Source organism: Melozone crissalis, unplaced genomic scaffold, assembly GCF_028551555.1.
Source record: "Melozone crissalis strain CALT ecotype California unplaced genomic scaffold, PUWL_Pcris_2 ptg000041l_1, whole genome shotgun sequence".
NCBI lineage: Eukaryota > Metazoa > Chordata > Aves > Passeriformes > Passerellidae > Melozone > Melozone crissalis.
Genome location: NW_026535819.1, coordinates 2,236,219 through 2,255,974, shown reverse-complemented (window position 1 = coordinate 2,255,974; position 19,756 = coordinate 2,236,219). Strand labels below are relative to the sequence as shown.

Genomic DNA, 19,756 nt, shown 5'->3' with positions numbered 1-19,756 from the left:
CAGGCCTGGGCTTTGGGAGGTGGGCACCACACACAGGAGCAGCCACAACACTTCCAAAAGCTGGAGGGAGCTCAGGGCTGAGCCTGGCTGGGACATGGCCATGCTGCCCTTGCAGAGGAGAGGCCACAAGGCCAGAGGGTGAGCAGAGCTCAGGGCCTTTCCAGCACTTTGGGGCAGCTCCAGCAGCTCTGGGGCAGGAAAAGGAGCAGCCAGGCTTGAGCCCTGACAGGAATGAGCTGTGCTGATGAAGGGGTTTGGGTGAGAGTGAGGGATGGCAGCTGTCACCAGGGCCTGGGATCGTGTCCTGATCACCAGGGCCCTGCACTTGCATTTTCCCCCATAGCTGAGCCCAGCTGAGCCTCCTGCCTGATTCCTGCCCTGAAAACACCCCCAGTGAAATGGCCAGCAGTGCCAGCAGTGCCACCTCCCTGGCCTGGCAGAGGAGCCAAGGCTGGGGCTCAGCCCTCGCTGGGGACAGCAGAGCCAGGGGAGGGCTGGGAGATGGAGCCCAAGGCTGGGAGATGCTCCAGGGTGGGCACAGACCAACAGGCTGCCAGCACACAGCAAACCCAGTGCCCCAAAAACACCGCAAAAACACCTCCCAGCCAGGGCTGCCCAACACAGCACATCAAAGGCAAAGAGCTCCATGAACAGAACCTCTCAGATCCCCCAGATTCTGTTTCAGATCTCCACAAAGGCTCCCCAGCCATGCAGGCCCTGCCCTCCCTCACAAGGTGACGCTGGTGGCCCCAGCTCAGAGACCATGGCACAGCCCATCCTGACACCTCCAGCTCAGCCTGCTGGGGCTCCTGGCACAAACCCCATCCCCAGGCACCAGAGAAGCAGCACAAGAGCCCAGGCTGGAGCTGGGCAAACCCCACACAGGGGATTTGTGACTCTGGCACAGCATTTCTCCTGCACAGAACCCCCTCACCCAGAGCTGGGGCTGCAAACCAGCACATGGCATTTGCTGAGGACACAGAGAGGGCTCTGAAAGGCCTTTGCTGGAAGAAGCTTTTGTTAAAGAAAGGTTAAAAATAAATAAATTGACTTTTTGTCCCTGCAGGAGGGAAATCTGCAGCACAGCAATGGTTCAGCAGGGAATTGTGTCCTGTGGAGAGCCTCACCTGGAGAGCTCCTGCAAGCTCTGAGTGGCTGCACTGGCCAGACTGGACCTCTCTGGGGTTCTTTTGTGTGCAAAAAAATCACATTTAGCAAGTTCTGGTTGTTAATTCCAGGCTGCCCCTGAGGGGGAACAAGCATCCATCAGTCAGAAATTCTATTTTCAGACACATTTGGGTGAATTCCTCCCTCTCTGGAGTGCTTTACCTCCAAGAACCTCACATCAAACTCAGCCTAGCAGAGAGCTGCTCCTTCCACAGAGGAGACTCCAGCACCTTGTTGGCTGTACCAGGGCTGAGGCAGAGTCCCATTTATTCCTGCCAAAAATATCTCAAACTGAGAGACAGGGCAGGGCTGGGGGGTGGGAGTGTGCAGCCTGAAGGAGAAGGAAAGGGAGGGAAGGATCCAGATCCAGCTGCTGCCCTGGGCTGCCCCAGAGGAGAGGAGCAGCCAGGCTCCTGTGGGACACACAGCAAAGGGACAGCAAGGAACAGGTACAGGATCAGCAAGGGAGCAATTATTCACCTGAGAATGACCAAACCCAGCACCCAAAGAAGATGAGAAATGTCCAGTGAGATGGTCAAAACTCAGCAGGACTGGTCCTGAGCCAGATGGGACAGCTTTAAAGCCAGACCAGCTCCAGGTGCTGTCCAAGCCCAGCTCCTCTGCAATGCTAATCCTCCTCCCAAAGCTCAGCAGCTCCACAAACACAGCTGAGGGGTCCCAGAGGGGACATAGAGCCCTGCCAAGGGCTGGGGCAGAGCATCCCAACCAGACACAAACAGGAACGTTTGCAATCCCTCCGGAGCCCCTCAGTGTGCCCTGGGACAGGCAATGGTCAGAGCTTCCCCTGTTCCAGCAGAGCTGCACAAACAGGACATGGTTATCTCAAAAACCTTTGTTTGTGTTTTTAAACCCACACCTTTGTTTGTGATTTTAAATCCACACCTCTGGTTCTGCAGGGAGATCACTGCCCATGAGATGGGATCCAAGCTGATGTTTGCCTGTCCTGCCCCTGCCAGCAGCTCCTTCCCAAGCACAGATTGTTCTGTGCAGCTCTGCCTCCCCTCACACCTCTCCCCATCAATTCCCCAGCACAAGGGACAAACCTGCCTCAGGAAAAGTCTGGCTTGAGGAGACTCAGCCTCTCCTGGCTGGTTCCAGCCACTCTCACCTGGTGCCAGGGGAGGCTCAGTGCCTGGGGAGCTGCTCTGCATGGCCAGGAGGCTCCCGGTTCCATCCCCACCTCACAGCAATCCCTGGCACACAGACAGAGCTCCGAGCCTCTTTGCTGGACCCATCCCACCTGCAGGTCACCAGACTCAGGAAAATATCCCTGTGCTTGGTGCCCAGGGCAGTCCTGAATTCCCCTTTTTGCTCCCAAGCTGTGGAGTGGATTTTCCCTCAGATGAATTCAAATCCTTTCCTCCTGTTTTGACTGGGAACCCCTAAAAGCTTTGAGATGCTGCAGTGACTCAGAGACAGAGTAAGGAGGTAAATCAAGTAGGTGAGAATAGATTTCCCTGGCTTCAATCATCGGGAGGGATCATTTGCATGCTGAGAACACCCTGTAACACACATCTCCTTCCACCTGCACCTGGGAATTCATTCCCAGCTCCCAGGGACAGTCGGTAACGCTGCTGAGGTCTGGTTTGGGAGACACAGAGCATCTCAAACTCACTGCTCATCCCTTCCAAACCCATCTTCCTGCTTTGGGAGACACAGAGCATCTCAAACTCGCTGCTCATCCCTTCCAAACCCATCCTCCTGCCTTTGGAGTCTGGCTTTGGGAGACACAGAGCATCTCAAACTCGCTGCTCATCCCTTCCAAACCCATCCTCCTGCCTTTGGAGTCTGGCTTTGGGAGACACAGAGCATCTCAAACTCACTGCTCATCCCTTCCAAACCCATCTTCCTGCCTTGGTGCAGCAGGAGAAGAGAAGTGCAGAAATCTCAGCTTTAATTTCCAGCTCATGGCTGGGCAGCAGTGCCCAGGGAAGGGGGAGATCCTGGGCTGGGGAGTCCAACCCCACAGGCTGCCAGGGGTGCCAAAGTATTCCACCAACTCCTGCACCTCTCAGCAGCAGCCTCCTACAACAAGACTGCAGCAAATCACTTAAAATTCCTGTGAAACCCAGGGAATTAGGTCTTTATGCAGCCCCTGTGGCACCTTCTCTGGAGGGTCCAACAAAACACCATAGTGATGTGAATTTTGGAATTCCTGCCCTCCAGATCATATAGTGCCTTGCAGCATCCCTACTTTATGCTGTGCTCCCACAAAAGACAAGGAGGATCAGCCCTGGGGTGAAGGTTTGGCCCCCTGGACTTGGGCAGGAATCCACCAAGCCCCTGGGTGCCAGGGAGGAGAAGCCTTTATTGGATGTTTAATCAGTGCTGATCAGCGGGATGAGGTTATAGCAGTCTCCCAGTTGTGTTTTCCTGGCCCCTACACATCTGGTCTGACCACTGACCCTGTCCTGAGGGGGACACCACCAGAACTTGGGAGAGCACAGAGAGGAATCAGTCCTGCCCTAAAGGCTTTGCCCAGGATGTGCCCTCAGGGATTCAGGTACCCCAGGACAGCCCCAGCCCTGGTGCCTCCTTACAGCAATGAAAGCAAGGCACAAAACCAGACCACAAACAGCCTGACCAGCGCTGGGAGCACACCCAGACTGCCAAAACATTCTGAGACCACATCAACTCCAGGGATTTAGTCCCACTGCACCCCTCAATGCCCATCTCAGCCTTCACGCATGTGAGCCTGGCAGAGTCAGCCCCTCCAGCTCCCAGTGTTTGCCCACCAGAGCCCCAGCACCAGAGCCATCTGGAGGGCTGTCACACCTCACCAGGGACACTCCCAGGTGCTCAGTGTGCCTGGGCTCTGCCTCCCAGCCCTGCAGGCTGAGCGTGTGCCCAGCCCGGCCGCGGCTCAGCACACACCTCCCTGCCCGGCTTCCCCAGCTGCTGCTCCTGGCTCCCTGCCCCCAGACATGCCAAGAGGCACAAGCTGAGGCATTGATTCCTTCCAGCCTAAAGCCTCAAACAAGTAAAATCCCCCCCTGTGAGCAGGAGCCTCCCTGCCGTGCCCGTCTGCAGCAAATGACATCCTGGAAGACGTACAGTACACAGTCACAGGTGAGCAGCATGGATGGGCTGGAAGGCTGGGGAGATGGTGGGGAAAGAATGGAACAGAAAATGGAACGAACAGAACGAGAGCTGAATTAGTGACATTTGCATCCTCATCGTAACTAGGGGACCTGGCTCCTGTGAATCACTGAAATCCCAGTGCAGCACAGAGCATCCTCCTCCTCCTCCTGAAAAACAGCTCCTTCCTCGCTCCACACTCAGCTCTGGGCTTGCAGGAAGGCTGCAGCATTTCCTATGGCAGCTTTTTTTTTTTTTATTGCAGTAACAAATGAATTATTGCTCAGATGGGGGACTGAGCATCTCTCCTGCCACACAAACATGGTGCTAATGCACAGTGGGTACTGTGGCTTTAGCAGGGTAAATAAGCTCGGGGTTTCTGCTGCACAGGGAAGGTGCAGTGCAAGTTAACAGTGGTCTGTGGCAGCCCCACGGTCTCAGGCTGCCATTCAGACATATAAAAAAAAAAACAAAAATCAAGTGGCACCTATAAAAAATTTAAAGGAACTGGTTTCCTTCTGCTCCAGCTCCCTATTTCATAACCCAACTTTAGAGCTGCCGTGGCTCTTTAACATAGATTTGATCCACCACCCCTCCAGCCCGTGCAGGCACTAATCCCTTCCCTCTCATTTCAAAGGGAAAAGGTGCTGCCTCCCCCCAGCCCCCCCAGCAGCCCTGCAATACCTTTGTCCGACATCACTCCCCATGGATCCCATCCTCCGAGACGGTAACAAGGGGCTCACCCCGTGCACATCTTCTGTCGTGCCTGCTGGGACGGTTTTGACGTGGGCATTGCTCTCTGAAGGGGAATTCTTCAGCTTGGCTCTCGCCATCGTGGCAGCCCTGGCTGCCTGAGCGAGTTGCTCCCGTTTCCCCCCTGAACTCTCTCATACATAGCAATCCTCCCCGCAATCACTTTCGAGCTGTCGGCACGTACCATCTCCTTCCTTCTCCTCTCTCCCCGGTCACGGCTGCTCAGTGGAACAATCCTGCCCTGTGCATTTATTTTGGTAGTGAGGGGAGTCAAGGCAAACTCTCTGGCCTTGCTGCCGCAACAAATTTGGTGCAAAACCGCCGAGAAAACGTCCACGATGCAGAAATCTCTGAAAAGGCTTTGTTTGCTGAATAATGAAATTGCCTTCTCTGACTCTGTCAAAAAAAGGATTGCACTGCTCTTATCACCACGGGCAGGGCAGGGGCTGGAGGATTATTTTTTCTCCCCATTGCTGTTTTTTGGTAGCTGCATGAGGAGGAGGAAGCTATTTTATCTTGTTCCTCTGTGTACAGAGCAGCGTGCTCGCTGCGTGCCAGGGAACACACTCAGCAGCTTTGGCTCCCTCAGGCACGCAGCAGCAGCAGAGCTCTGTCCCCTCCTAAATGCTGGGAGCCAGCAGAGAGGAGCTCCTGCTGTTCCCTCAGAGGGGCCAGCAGGGCTCAGCTCCTGCTCACCTGGCCAGGCAGGTGCATGTCACCTGGCCCACAGTGACTCACCTTCCCTCTGCAGGTGACAGCCAAAGCTGCTGCTCCTTCAGCACTCCTGGCATCCATTTCTCAAGATATCCAACAGGAAAGGGAATTCACGGTGGCCAGGGGAGAGCTGAGCTGGAGAGAACACCTGAGGGCACAGGTGGGGCAGAGAAAGGGTCCTGTGTCCTTCCCTCTTTTGGGAATGCCACCAGCCCAGAGCTGCTCCTGCTGTGTTTGCCGGCAGCCAGGAAAAAAAACATCCTGGAGGTGCCCCAGCCTGGGTGGGGCCCAGGGCTCAGCACCACGGACAGCAGTGTCACCACAGCACCAGCAGTGTCACCATAGCACCATGAATGTCGCCACAGCACCACCAATGTCACCCAGCTCCTGCCGTGGCACCCCAACGTGCCAACCCCACCCCAAGTGCTGCCAACCCATCACCCCAGGGCTGCCCCACAGCCCAGCCCCACTGCAGGGCAGTGCTGCCCCTCCGCAGGCTGGAAATAAAGAATTAATTCACTGATGGTCACCACATCATGGCCTAAACAATGGGAATAATCAGGATATGCCACAGGATTTCTTTAAATGTTTTGGTACCAAAATTCAGTGCATGGACTGGAAGGGTCTTGCCAGAGCTTGGGACCTGCAGCTGGGAGAGGGCTGGGAGAGCAGGGCAGGAGCTGCCCTGGGTGGCAATTCTGGGATCCAATCCTTTCCTTTCAGAATGAAAAGCTGACAATTCCCCTTGGCACAGCTCCATGCCCTAACCACACCTTCCAGAATTCACTGTCCTGCGCCAAATGCTGGGAAGAAAAGGCCAAAAGGGCAATCCTTTGCTTCCTCCCTGTGCCAGGAGCTGCTCTGCCCTCTGCTCGTCCCCCAGCCATCACTTACCCCATGGCACAAAGGCAGCCCCCAAAGTCCCCATTTCCTGTTAACCAAATCCTGGTTTCCCTGCTCACAGCGTTATTTCTTAATGGGATTTCACCATCCACACTTTGTTTCTGCATTTTGAAATGGAAAATGGATAAAAACCCGCAGCCCTTTTCTTAATGTGCCAGCTTTCAGCACACATTTAATTTCTTGTTTTGCCTCGAAATGATTCATTAGCTCAATACATTAATTTTCCACCCAAGTCATTCCTTTCTGCTTCATGGTTTGATTCAGACTCTTCAACTTATTGCTCCACATCTCTTTCCTTGGGGGTGCTGTCTTCAAACACCAAATATAATCTGTCATGACCAAATATAACCTGTCATGACCAGATATAATCTGTCAGCCCTCTGGGTTGGTGTGTGTCCTGATAAATCCTCCTGGACCTCACAACAACAGGGATGGGGCAATCAGGTGTCTCTTTTTGGATGAATTCTATATTCTATTCTATTCCTAATTGCAGAAGAACGTTAATTTCAGGCTTGAGATTAGATGTGAAAAGGGGTTTAGGTTTAAGTTATTCATCTCAGCACTAATGCCCTCACACAGCAGCAGGAACAGAGGAGGGATTAGGGAAAGATCTGGGGAATTTTAACAGAACATCTAAACTCTCCTGTCATGCTTGTGCTGTGCAGAAGGTGACAAAAAGCACAAAGAGCCCCGTGAGGAGCTCAGATCCTGCCCACAGAAGCCTCTGCATGAAATCACCTTTTCTGTCAAGCACTTAAACACAAACCAAGAGGGCAATGACCACAGGTCACTAGAAACTGAAACCAGGGCTGTGGGTCAGAGCAATCATTCCCTTTCTGGGGAGAGGAGAGGTGGCCAATGCTGAGCAGAACCTCTGGGAGCCTGGATGATCCTCCAGAGCAACCTGGGGCACCCAGCCCTGCCTGAGCAGCCAGAGCAGCCCCTGTGCTGTGCTTCCACCAGCAAACACTCCTCTCCCAGCAGTGCAGGGGGATCCCCACTCCATCACAGCCCAGCAGCCTCTCCCAGCCCAGCAGAGCAGGGGGAGCAGCAGGAGCTGAGCCAAGGCAGCCCCGTGCACGCAGCACACCCAGAGCTCTCCCCCTGGCAGGGAACAGCCTGTTCCTAGAAAGAGCCATGCTGTCACTTGAGCCAGCCCTGCAGGGACACATCCCCTGCGCCTCTGCCCAGGGACACAGCAGCAAACTCCAATGGAGCTCCTTGTTTGAGCAGCACCTCCTCCCGGGGAGGGGGAAAACCAACCAAACACAACCTCGGGAACATCAAAACCCAAATCAGGATTCCTCATGTCCAGCAGCACCTCCCAGGCCAGCTGAATGCCAACCATCTGACTGCAAGCCAGGAAATGGATGCTTAATTTTAGTTTGAGAGCCCATTACAAAGTGCTGATGTCTCATTTCAGCATCTCCGTGATGCAGAGACCACTGCTGTGCCGGGGGCTGGAGACATGACTGGGAATTGCTGAGCAGCAGTAATAATATTTCAGAAAATAAGATTAAGAAAGAAGCAGATTCTTCATTGCTCTTAATTGAATCCACAGCAACTGCACTGTTAAATATTCTCCCTTTTATGCAGGCCTCTTTCTGTCCTGGCTGCCAAAACTCCCTTTACTCACATATCCAGCTTATTAATAATAAAGCACCACCCTGTCCATTAGAAGCAGTTGATGATACAGGAAGGGGTTGAGTTTTTCCCATTTTCTAGCAAACAAACCTGCTCTGCTCAGACACAACCCAAGGGTGTTAGCTTGCAGGACCCCTGCAGGGAAAGCCAGGTTAATGTATTTTAAAATCATGAAAGGAATCAGCTCATTTTAAAATCTTGAAAGGAATCATCATCAATGCAAAAATCATTCCAAATTCACAAGGAGTAACCTGGGTGGGAAAACACACTTTGGAAAAGGAGCTTGTGCTCACGAGCAGCCAGAACCTCACAGGAGACATTGCCAGAGCTGCTGCTCTAAGGAGGGGCTGTGTTCATACAAATAAATGTTAACTGCAGGGACCCCAAGCTGAAAAGCCATTAATGCTCATTATTATCCCTCCAGGAACCCCTGGACACCCTTGGCAAGCAGCTCTAGGAAAATCACCTTTCCCTGCATGGCCCCTCTGTGTTGTGCAGAGCAACCCTGACCTGCCTTTATTTAATAACACCGAGGAAAAACAAGATCCCGTGTAATTTATGGCTGCCACAAACACCTCCTGCATTTCAGGACCCCAACAAATGTCACAGCATGACATTATCAGCTCAATAAACTTCAGAGGCCACTAATGCTCAGATAAATGCACAAAGCTGCCTGGCACAGCCTCTTGCTGGGGTGTTTTTCACAAAGTGCACACGCACCAGCTCTGCCCCTGAGCCCCAGGGACTGCCCTACATTGTCACCAGGCACTCTGCAAAATTGCTTTGCAAAAGCTGCCAAGGTCTGGAGGGTGCCAAGGCTCAGGCAGAGACCTGCAAAAACCACCCCTCATCCCACTGAGGATCCTGCAGCCAAGGCACAGAAAACATCACTGAAACATCCCTGTGCAGCAGAACTGCAAGGCACAGAAAACACCACTGAAACATCCCTGTGCAGCAGAACTGCCTGGAAATGTCCACGCTTCTGAGGAAATCCAAAGATTTTATTTTTTTCTCTATTCAGTAATTGTCCTTTATCCCTATGGGAAGTTAAAATCACAGAAAAAGGAGCTTCTGCTTCCTCACCAGAATGTTTTTTCCTCTTGACATTTGTCTCAGTGAAAATAGTAAATTTGCCAAAAAGGAAAAAAAATAAAAGAAAATAAAAAATGCTGGTGCTTCATGCTTTTCCTCTGTGCAGAACTTGGCCTTTCCATGCCTGTGCAGTGCCAGAGCTGCTCCCACACACACATGGGGTGCATGGACACCCTCAGAGCCCTCTGGGCCAGCCAGAATCCCCCCAACAGCACACCCTGCTCAAGAGTGCCCCAAGGAACTCTGCTCCCAACAAAACAAATCCTTCTGCCAGGATTTTTAACTTCCATCAGCTCCTGGAATTACAGTTGAACCCAAAGAGATCCAGCTCCTTTCACAGTCAAACATAAAATTCCAATACATTGATTAACTCAGATTGCAGATATTACAATACACAGCAGATGCCTGGGAAGGGATTTATGTAGGTATTTATTAATAAAAGTGCTTTTAGGAAATACTTTTACGACTTTTACCTATTGATCCCGAGTCAATTATCAAAACTTCTCTCCATTTTCTTTCCATTAGCCTGGAGAGGAAGGGCCCTGCCACGGGAGCAGAGCTCAGCACAGCTGGGAGAGCCAGCAGGGCTCTGCCAAAGATGAAATTTAAAATTCAAAGAGGATCAAATCCCTCCTGAGAGGCTGCAGAAGGCTGGGGTGGAGGGGGAATCCTACCTGCCAGTGCCAGGAGGGGCATCCAGGTGAGCTGGGACTGATCCCATGGGACAGACACAGATCTGTGGGGCATCCAGGTGAGCTGGGGTGGGTCCCATGGGAGAAACATGGATCCATGGGGCACCCAGGTGAGCTGGGGCTGATCCCATGGGACAGACACGGATCTGTGGGGCAGGTGCTGCTGGAGCAGGGCAGGGCCAGCCACACTTTGCAATTCAAAGCACTTGCACACCAGTCCTGCCTTGATCTCCTGTGCCCAGGGTGGCGGTTCCTGCCTTCCCCACTCCCTGCAGCTCAGTGCCACAGGTATTGTGAGGATTTCCCGGGATTTTGGCTTCCTCTGAGGTGAATCCATGCAGTAATGGGCTGTGAGCAGCAGGGCAGCACTAAAAGCATCTCAGGGACTCTCCCAGCTGCACTCACAGGCCTTGGTCACTCACTGCCCATTACTGCCACAGCCAAAACAAGCCTCCACCTGCCTGGGCTCCCTGCAGGCTGCAGAGGGCCAGGAGGCACCAGGGGGATGAAGAGCAGGACTGAGAAAAGAGGAAAAATGCCCAAAATTCAGTGACTTCCCAGGAAGGGGTTACAGCTTCTTTGAGTCCTCCCACTAGAAAACTAATCAATGACTAAAATAATAATTTCAATGGAATTTCTCCATGCACTACACAGAGAGCACCGAGGATCAGAGGACACTCAGGAGCTGGGAGAATTCCAGCTCCATTCCTAAACAATGGGGCTTTGAGCAGCTGGAGAGGGGAAGGACAGGGGGAGTAACACCCACCCAGCAGGACCCAGGGCACAGCAAACCCACCCTGTGCCCCGCTTTGCCTTTCTGTCCCCTGCTCCCTGTGCCTTGGCAGGGTTAATGCCTCTCACCACAGGCTCCGAGAGTTCCCTGAGAAGCCATCAGATGGATGTGCACCACTCCGAGCCCTCCAGGACTCCTTTCTGACATTTGTCCTTAAAAAGCAACGCCATTCATATGAAAAGTTGATTAATTGCACTTGTTCTAATGAGGCTGACAAATAAAAGCAGCTATTCCCCCTGCTCGCAGGGGGGATAATGGTCCTTACCCTTCTCACACAGCCCTGCACTTCCAGGGGTGAGGAGCTCTGTACCCAGCACTGAGTGTTATTATTAAACTGCCATTAAAAGCATTTCAGGAGAAGTTGACAAACTGCAGGGATTTCTGTCATCACAGCCTCTGGCTGGGGCAGCGCTTGGGCTGAGTGCTGCTGCCAAAACCCCAAATTCCCTCTCTCCATTCCGGAGTGCCAGCCCAGCCTCACCTCCAGGGATCTCTGTGGGATCAGCTCCCACCACGGTGGGTCTGGGGGCTGCCCCATCCCCTCTGCACCTCTGGGGTCCTTGGCATCCTGGGAAACCAAACAAACCCAGCCTAGAGAGGGGGAACATCGATATTCACTGACACCACCACACACCCACAGAGACCTCTGGCCAGGTGGGACCACTGTCACAGGCATCTTTTATGAAAAATCCTTTCCTTAGGATTTTAATTCCTGAGAAGCCTCAGGAACAAAATGTAAACAATGGTTATCTGCTGCTGTGGAATGCAACAGGTGCATCTGTGATTGGTCTCATAGAGTTGTTTCTAATTAATGGCCAATCACAGCGAGCTGGCTCAGACTCTCTGCACGAGACACAAACCTTTGTTATCATTCCTTCTTTTTCTATTCTTAGCCAGCCTTCTGATGAAATCCTTTCTTCTAATCTTTTAGTATAGCTTTAATATAATATATATCATAAAATAAATCAGCCTTCTGAAAGATGGAGTCAGATCCTCATCTCTCCCCTCATCCTCAGACCCCTGTGAACACGGTCACAGGACACCAGGAGGATTTGCATGGCACAGGCAGAATTCACTGCCTGTATTTTATTCCCTCACTTTCCCCATTTAGCCTTGGCAGCTGAACCAGGCAGCAGCTCCTGCATCACCCAGCAGCTCCTCAGCAGAGTTTGGGAGAGTTCTGCAATAAACTGGAGCAATGGAGTTTGGGGAAGGAGGAACAGCTTGGAAAGCATTGATGAGAGTGCATTTAGCAGCTGCAAGAGAGCTGGAAACAGAAGGAAGCCTTTGAAGAGCTGGGCTGATGGAGAGAGATGGAAAAATTATGTAAAGTAAGAAAACACATCCAGAGCTTGCAGCAGGCTGTGAGCCCAGAGGGGAACGGGCTGGTACCAGAAGAGCCTTTGATTTCTGTCCTCTTGTCAGTGTACTCTGCATTAACATCCCAAATATTAACAACATCCAAATGTTAGGGTTTAGAGGAGAGGACCCAGGGCTCCAGAAACTGCCCAGTAACAGGAGCAGTGCCCCAAAATCTCAGAGCCAAGAGGCTGCTCCACTGCTCAGCTGTGCCCTGCTGGCTGCAGATGGATAGGGAGCATTCCCGAAGTGAGCCCCTCTTTTTGGCTGGAGGGGATTCCCAAACTGAGCCCCTCTTTTGGGCTGGATGGGGGGGATCCCCAAACTGAGCCCCTCTTTTGGGCTGGATGGGGGGGATCCCCAAACTGAGCCCCTTTTTGTCTGGGGGGAGCAGGGAGGGCAGCTCCCCCTGCCCTAAGCCAGAGCATCCCTTATGTAAGTGCTGAATCCCAGAACTGTCATCACTGCAGCCTTTGCAAAGGCGTTTTTACCTCTCTGAGTGTGGCTCATCAGCGGCACAGGAGAGCTGCAAACCCAGCGTGGCAGCTCGGGATGCTCGGCAGGGAGAAGGGGAAATGGAGCACACCCGAGCAGCTGCTGAGCAAACCTCCCCACAAAGCCACTGCTGCCCCTCCTGGGTGCATTTGGCAGGCTCACAAGCAGAGCAGTGAGACCCTGAAGCGTTTCAGTGACTCCCAATCCCTTCCTGCTCCTTCCCAAAGCCGGTGGCAGGTTAAAATGGCCGGAGGAAATAAGGGAAGGTGAGTGGGTACCTGTCGCAGCTGCTCAAGCCAGCGAGGAAATCAAAAGCCCTCGGGTAAAATCTAAATATACATCTGCAAGGGAAGCATGAGACGTCTGCAGGCAGAGCACAGTAATGAGGCACGGCCAAGCCGCTTTTCCAGGTGAGTACAGAACGGGGTCACTCTCTGTTCCTGAGCTTCAGTGGGAGCAGCACCGGGAGCTCCAGGCAGGGCTGGGCAGCGCTGAGTCAGCCCCGAGAGGAGCAGGGCGGGGAGGGAGGCAGCGATGGGCTGGGGAGGAGCAGGGCAGCACCCAAACGGGGCTGGGAGGAGCTGGGGAGATGCAGGGCAGCACCCAAACCCAGCCGGGATGAGATGGGGAGATGCAGGGCAGCACCCAAACGTGGCTGGGAGGAGCTGGGGAGATGCAGGGCAGCACCCAAACCTGGCAGGGAGGAGCTGGGGAGCACCCAAACGGGGCTGGGAGGAGATGGGGAGATGCAGGGCAGCACCCAAACCCAGCCAGGATGAGATGGGGAGATGCAGGGCAGCACCCAAACGTGGCTGGGAGGAGCTGGGGAGGTGCAGGACAGCACCCAAACCCTGACAAAGAGCAAAGCTTGGACCTTAGAGCCCAGGGAGTGAGTGAAGTGAGGATTGGGTGAGCTGGGAGGAGCTGAGGAGGTGACAGAGCAGCACCCAAACCTCACTGGGAGGAGCTGGGGAGATGCAGGGCAGCACCCAAACCCAGCCAGGAGGAGCTCAAAAGGTGCAGGGCAGCACCCAAATGCTTTCAAAGTATTGGAACTGCAACATGATGCAAAGCAGTGTGTGCCTATTAAATGATGCTGAGGGTTTCTGCTGAGAAACGTGGAGAATTTTAGCATCTAAAAACTTCCATAAAACTTCTAAAAAAATCCAAGAAAAATTGATTGGCATTCAAAGAAGAAATTTTGGCTTTGGGGCTCTCCATCAGCACTGCCAATTATGCCTCATGGTAATGACATTTTCCTCCCTCCCCGGGGTCGCTGGATGATGCCAGGTACCATTTCCCAGACACTTTTTCATTTCTCTCAGCATTCTTTTTGTGATGCATTATATAAGATAGAGAAAATGGCAAATCCCCCTAAAGAGGAATTCACAGTGTGCTGCAGAAATGAGGCATGAACTCCATGGAGTCTGTGACAGCCTCATCAGGCTGTGTGGGCAGCACGAGAACAGGGGGCTGTGCCAGACCATTGATCTCCAAGAACGTTTCTTATTTTAACTTCAATGAGGAAAGATTTGCTTACCCATCAACATCCTGCTGTAGCTGGGGGTTCTGCTGTGAGCCAGGAGCCCCTGCAGCCAGGGGATGGGCTCCAAAAGTCACCTGCAGCCAGGTGAGGGGCTCAGAGAGTCACCTGCAGCCAGGTGAGGGGCTCAGAGAGTCACCTGCAGCCAGGTGAAATGCTCAGAGTCTCACCTGCAGCCAGGTGAGGGGCTCAGAGTCTCACCTGCAGCCAGGTGAGTGCAATGCCCAAGTCACACAGGTGCTGTCCTGGAGGTGACAAAAACCATCTCCCTTTTCTCCAGCCAAAAGCAGGGGTCGGCCCCGAGGCATAAAAAGGAAAAGGCAAGGATGTGTGAACTGTGTCCCTGTTTTGAAGTTTTGCACAAAAAGCCCTGGAATTGCCCCCAGAAGTGCCTCACACATGTCAGAGCTGCCTGCCCAGCCAGGGCAGAAACCAAAGGTGAACTAAAGCCACAAAAGGTGGTGGATGATTTTAAATTATCCACCAGCACTGTCCTTATCTGCCCATCAGCTTTTGGTCCAGCTGCCATGACCAAATCCTCTGTGGGAAAGGGAACATCCACTCCAGGAGCTGGTGTGACAGCAAATGCTGTTTCACAGATCTTGGCTGCCTCCAACATTTACAGTAAAAAGAACAGCAAAAAAAGAAAATGCCTTGGCCTGTGTTCATCCCTCACATAAAGACACAAAAATGAAAAAGAGAAAGCTGCAAATTTTTGACACAGTGTCTCCTTAAAGACTGAACTGCAAACATCATCCTCTCCATTTGTATCCATCCTGGCCAGGCAGTGGGTTTAGGGGGAAGGATGGTTTAATAAACAGACATTTATAACAAGTGCCAGAGCTTGCAGCTTCATCATCTGGAAAAGAGTCAATTAAAGCAAGTGAGAAACTCCCTGATCACTAAAAGTGTCTAATGGAATTAAAATTGAATTATATCATGATTAATATCTTCACCAGCATGTTCAAGCTGTACTCCTTTCTCTCCCTAAAATCTGCCTGTGGGAAATGGAGCATAAAAAGCTCAGAGGGGAAAAAAGGCCTTAAAAGTTTGGGTAATTGTTCCAGCTCTGCAAAGTTTCTCAGGAAAAGCAGCCATGAGGCCCCAAAGAGGATCTTGAGGTGAGCACAGGGGAGCACTAACCTGTGCTGGAACAGCAGCACCCGCTGTAAATCCTCCTCCTTTGGAAGGGAACAGAAATTCCAGCAGCACACCCAGACACAGCACTGGCAAAGGGCACAGACTCACCCAGCCCCTGCTCTCAGCCTCACAATCCCTGCTGTGAGAGGAGCATCCCCTCTCTGCCTCCTGCTGGAATCCAACCCTCACTCACCTCACTCACTCCCTGGGCTCTGAGGTCCAAGCTTTGCTGTTTGTCAGAGTTTTTTGGTTTTTTTTTTTAAATTCTCCCCTTTGGGAAGGAGTTCATCCCTCGTGCATGCGCAGTGAGGTTGGCACAGGTCTGCAAGCAGAGACATTTGTGCTGCTGAACCCTGGAAGGCTGAACATTGCTGAGGCACAGAGCACAGCATCCACCACTAAAACCATTTACAAGTTCTTAGCGCCAAAGAAATATTTCCCATTAGAGGCCTAACAAGAGCTGCCCAGAAAATTGTTTTTCCTCTCAATTTTCACACAATAGCTGCTGGCAATAAATCTCCCCATCAGCACCGGGCAGTTCTAAGTGCAGCTACTGTGTGGGAAGAGTCCAAACAAAGTGACAAAACCGAGCTTTAAAAGCATTTTGGAGGAAGATGAAAAGGAAAAAAATTGTTAAACTACAGCTCTGGAAGAGGCTGAGGAGCTGTAATGGCTTTTGTGTCACCATCTCGCACTCTGAGTGACCCCACGGAGCAGCAGCTCCTGCAGCAGAGCCTCCAGCTCATGGCAGTCCCTGAACAGCAGCCGTGAGATGACAGCTTGAGACATCTCCACGCTGGAAAGAGACTGTAAAATCCTCTTCCACACAGAAAAACCTCATGGTGCTGATTTACTGACCTGGAACTGATGGGTCTTGAGAGAAGCAGGGATGACAGGCTGGGTAGGGAACATGAATTTCCCCTTCCTGGTGTGCTGGCTCATGAGTGAGCATATTCCTGCACATGTGTGTGTGTGTGAGCACCTCAGGACAGGGGTGTCCCTGTGCCAAGGAGCTGGAGCTGCTCCAGGAGAGCAGAAAGTCCAATCCCAAATCATCAGAAGTGGGAACTGAGCGTCAGAGGAAGCCTGGACTCTCAGCAGCGTGGGTGTGATTGCATCAAACTGTAATGAAGCAAATCCATCTCCAAAATCCAACTTCAGGAACAGTAACTGAACAGCTCCCTCCAGTAAATGCCTTCCCAGAGCCCAGCTGCAACTTCTTGCTGAGAAATATGGGCAGCACCTAATCCCCACTTCTGCTCTTGAGCAAACACCGTGACTGCGCATTAGAAACACCAAACTAAATTAACATGAGTGTCCATGCCAATTATTCCAATTAAACTCTCTTCTAAGAGCCAATTACCACCCATTTCATTAAATGAGAAAATTTTCAAACAATACTCCCATATGGAGCTCTCAGCCCAGATGCAATTACGCACTTCCCACACTGGTGCTGGACACTGGGCAAACGAGTTTCTCTGGGTGTCTGCAATGCCACCACAAGCAGATTTGTCTGAAAGGAGTTTTGGGGCACTGTTTGACTCTGAAAAGCTGTATTTAGCACCCATCTGCAGCACCCTTTTCTGTTTAAACTGCTTTTTGTTCAGCTACAAACCAACATGGTGCATCAATGAAAAGGGCAGTGTCAAATTAAACAGCTCAGGGCAGTGATTGAGGGGTTCAGACCAGGGCAGAGTGGCTCAGGCACACAGAGTGGTGTGAGCTGGAGCAGGATTCCCACTGCTCCAGGAGCTCACGCTCCCGAGGCTCTGTGCTGGAAAAACGCCCACTTTTGGCAAAGCCCTGCCTCGCTCGTAAACATTTCCCTGGGGGATTTTTTTTCTCTTTTTTTTTTTTTTTTTGCTGCTTTCTGACAGGATAACACATTTCTCAGCAGTGTCACTCCTGCCCACAGGATGGCAAGGTCTCAAGCTGACATTTGCTGAACATCTTCACCACCTGCTCCCCAGAAACATTGCTCTCTCCTAGACAGAGGAGACCTTTTCCCTGACAGCTGCTGCCACCAGGGAGGTGACACATGGAGCCACCAGGGAGGTGACACACGTACCTGCATGGAGCCACCAGGGAGGTGACACACACCTGCATGGAGCCACCAAGCTCCAGCTGCTCCTGAACCCCAGCTTGTGCTGGAGCCACAGGGCTGGGAGCAGCTTGTGGGGCTTTTGCAAAGTCCATTTCTGCAGCCAGAAACTCTTTGCGGCAAAGCTCCAGGAAAGCGATGACTTTGCTGACAGTCACACACGGGGAACGAGGCACGCACAGCAGCTCCGTGGCTCTGCCCACAGCCCAGGGAGGAGAGCTCCCCGCCTGGAGGGAGATGCTAAATTTGCAGAGCCGCGCTCGGCTGCTCTGGAGGCTGCGTGGGCTGCAGGAAGCGCGGCAGAGCCGGATCCAAACACAGCCGCAGCTTCCCGCAGATTCCCGCAGCCTCCCTGGGGCTCCCGCAGCTTCCCCGCTGCTCCTGCCCCGCCCCGGCGCTCCAGGATGGGGAAACACCCACCCAATGGGAACGGGAATGGGAACGGGAATGGGGAAACACCAGCCCGATGGGAACGGGAATGGGAATGGGGAAACACCAGCCCGATGGGAACAGGAATAGGAATGGAAATGGGAACAGGAATGGGGAAACACCAGCCCGATGGGAACGGGAATGGGAATGGAAATGGGGAAACACTCACCTGATGGGAACGGGAATGGGAACAGGAATGAGCTGAGGAAACACCCGCCCGATGGGAACGGGAATGAGAATGAGGTGGGGAAACACCAGCCTGACGGGAACGGGAAAGGGAATGGGAACAGGAATGGGGAAACACCAGCCCAATGGGACCGTGAATGGGAACGGGAATGAGGTGGGGAAACACCAACCTGACAGTTCGGGAATGGCAATGGGAATGAGCTGGGGAAACACCAGCCTGACGGGAACAGGAATAGGAACTGGAATGAGCTGGGGAAAAACCGGCCCAACAGTCCAGGAACAGGAATGGGAATGAGCTGGGGAAACACCAACTCAATGGTCTGGGAATGGGAATGGGGAAACACCAGCCGAATGGGAATGAGCTGGAGAAACACCAGCCCAACAGTCCAGGAATGGGAACAAGAACGGGAATGAGCTGGGGAAACACCAGCCTGACAGTCCAGGAATGGGAATGGGAACAGGAACGAGCTGGGGAAACGCCAGCCCAACAGGAATGGGAATGAGATGGGAAAACACCTGCCTGATGGGAATGGGAATGAGTGGGGAACCTCCCCTGGGAGCCACAGGCAGCAGAGTGCAGGGCAGGGGAATCACCACCCAAAGAAACCCACACACAAACCCCTGCAGATCCCAGTCATGGTCAGTCACTCACACAGGGCAGGCTTGGGGTTGGCCTCACCTCAAAGTGAAGATTTTTGAGAATCCTGCTGTTGAAGCAGAGGCTGAGAGCACACAGCAGCCGTGTCCATCCCCAGCAGTGCAGGAGAGGGACAAAGCCCATCCTGGAGAGAGGAACTCATCACAGCCCTCTGCAGAGCAGGAGCAGGTCTGAGGGAACCTGGGGTTCCACGGTACCTGCAGATCCATGTTTGACTCCAAGAGTTTGGGACGTGCAGGGAGGAGGATGGCAGCACATCCCTTAGGACCCTCCCTGGGTGAAGGATTCCAATTTCCAGCCTTGGCAGAGTGGCTGCACAGACAGGAGACAAGGACAGACCCACTGCTCACTGCCCTAGACCCCACAGACAGCGTACCCAGCACCTCAGGGACAAACACCCCACAGCAGCCAGCTTGATGTAAAGCTACAACCAAAAGCTCAAAGACAGGTGATGACAGAGGGTCCTGGAGAGAACAAGAAAATGCCATTTTCCCTGGGTTTGTGGAGTTGGACGGCAGCGATGTGAGCGCTGGCCTCCAGAGGGCCCCTCCGCTGTGAGACGGCAGAGAAACGGCAAAAACCATCGTGTGTTCCACGGGAGAAAACATCACAGGAAAAGCACAGGGGAAACACCAGAGCAGAAAACACATCTGGCTGCAGAAACCTTCATCCCCACACTGAGGGCTGGAGGGCTGGCACCCAGCACGCTGGCACTGACCACAGATGGTTTTGGGGGTGTCCCAACCCCGAGGTGTCGTGCCCATCCACAAACTCTGCTCCCACCTTCCTCTCACAAATCACCATTTCTTTGGCCAGCAAACAGCTCCAGGCTGTCTCCTGAAGGGACAGGAGCAGATGGTCTGTCTGGAGCAAGGCAGAAGCAGGACCAAGCAATTGTGGCCCCAGTGCAGCCCAAGGAGGCAAAGGCAGCTCTGAGCTCCTGGAGCTCCTCCAGGAACACGGATGGCCCTGGCAGGGCACGTCTGCC

General features: G+C 52.9%; 1 protein-coding gene across 11 annotated transcripts in view; it reads right to left on the bottom strand.

The window, feature by feature from the left end:
* Positions 1-19,756, bottom strand: part of KCNT1 (potassium sodium-activated channel subfamily T member 1) — a 75,230-nt gene that overhangs the window by 34,705 nt on the left and 20,769 nt on the right. For 2 of the 11 annotated variants that reach the window (XM_054284354.1, XM_054284358.1), the window contains exon 1: positions 4,951-5,398. The exons of 6 other annotated variants lie outside the window; for them this stretch is intronic. In XM_054284354.1, the coding sequence (XP_054140329.1) occupies positions 4,951-5,099 (149 nt within the window). In that variant the 5' untranslated portion in view covers positions 5,100-5,398. Of the gene's footprint in view, positions 1-4,950; positions 5,399-19,756 lie in introns of those variants that run through there. 3 more of the 11 variants (XM_054284356.1, XM_054284355.1, XM_054284357.1) reach the window with 2 other exon arrangements.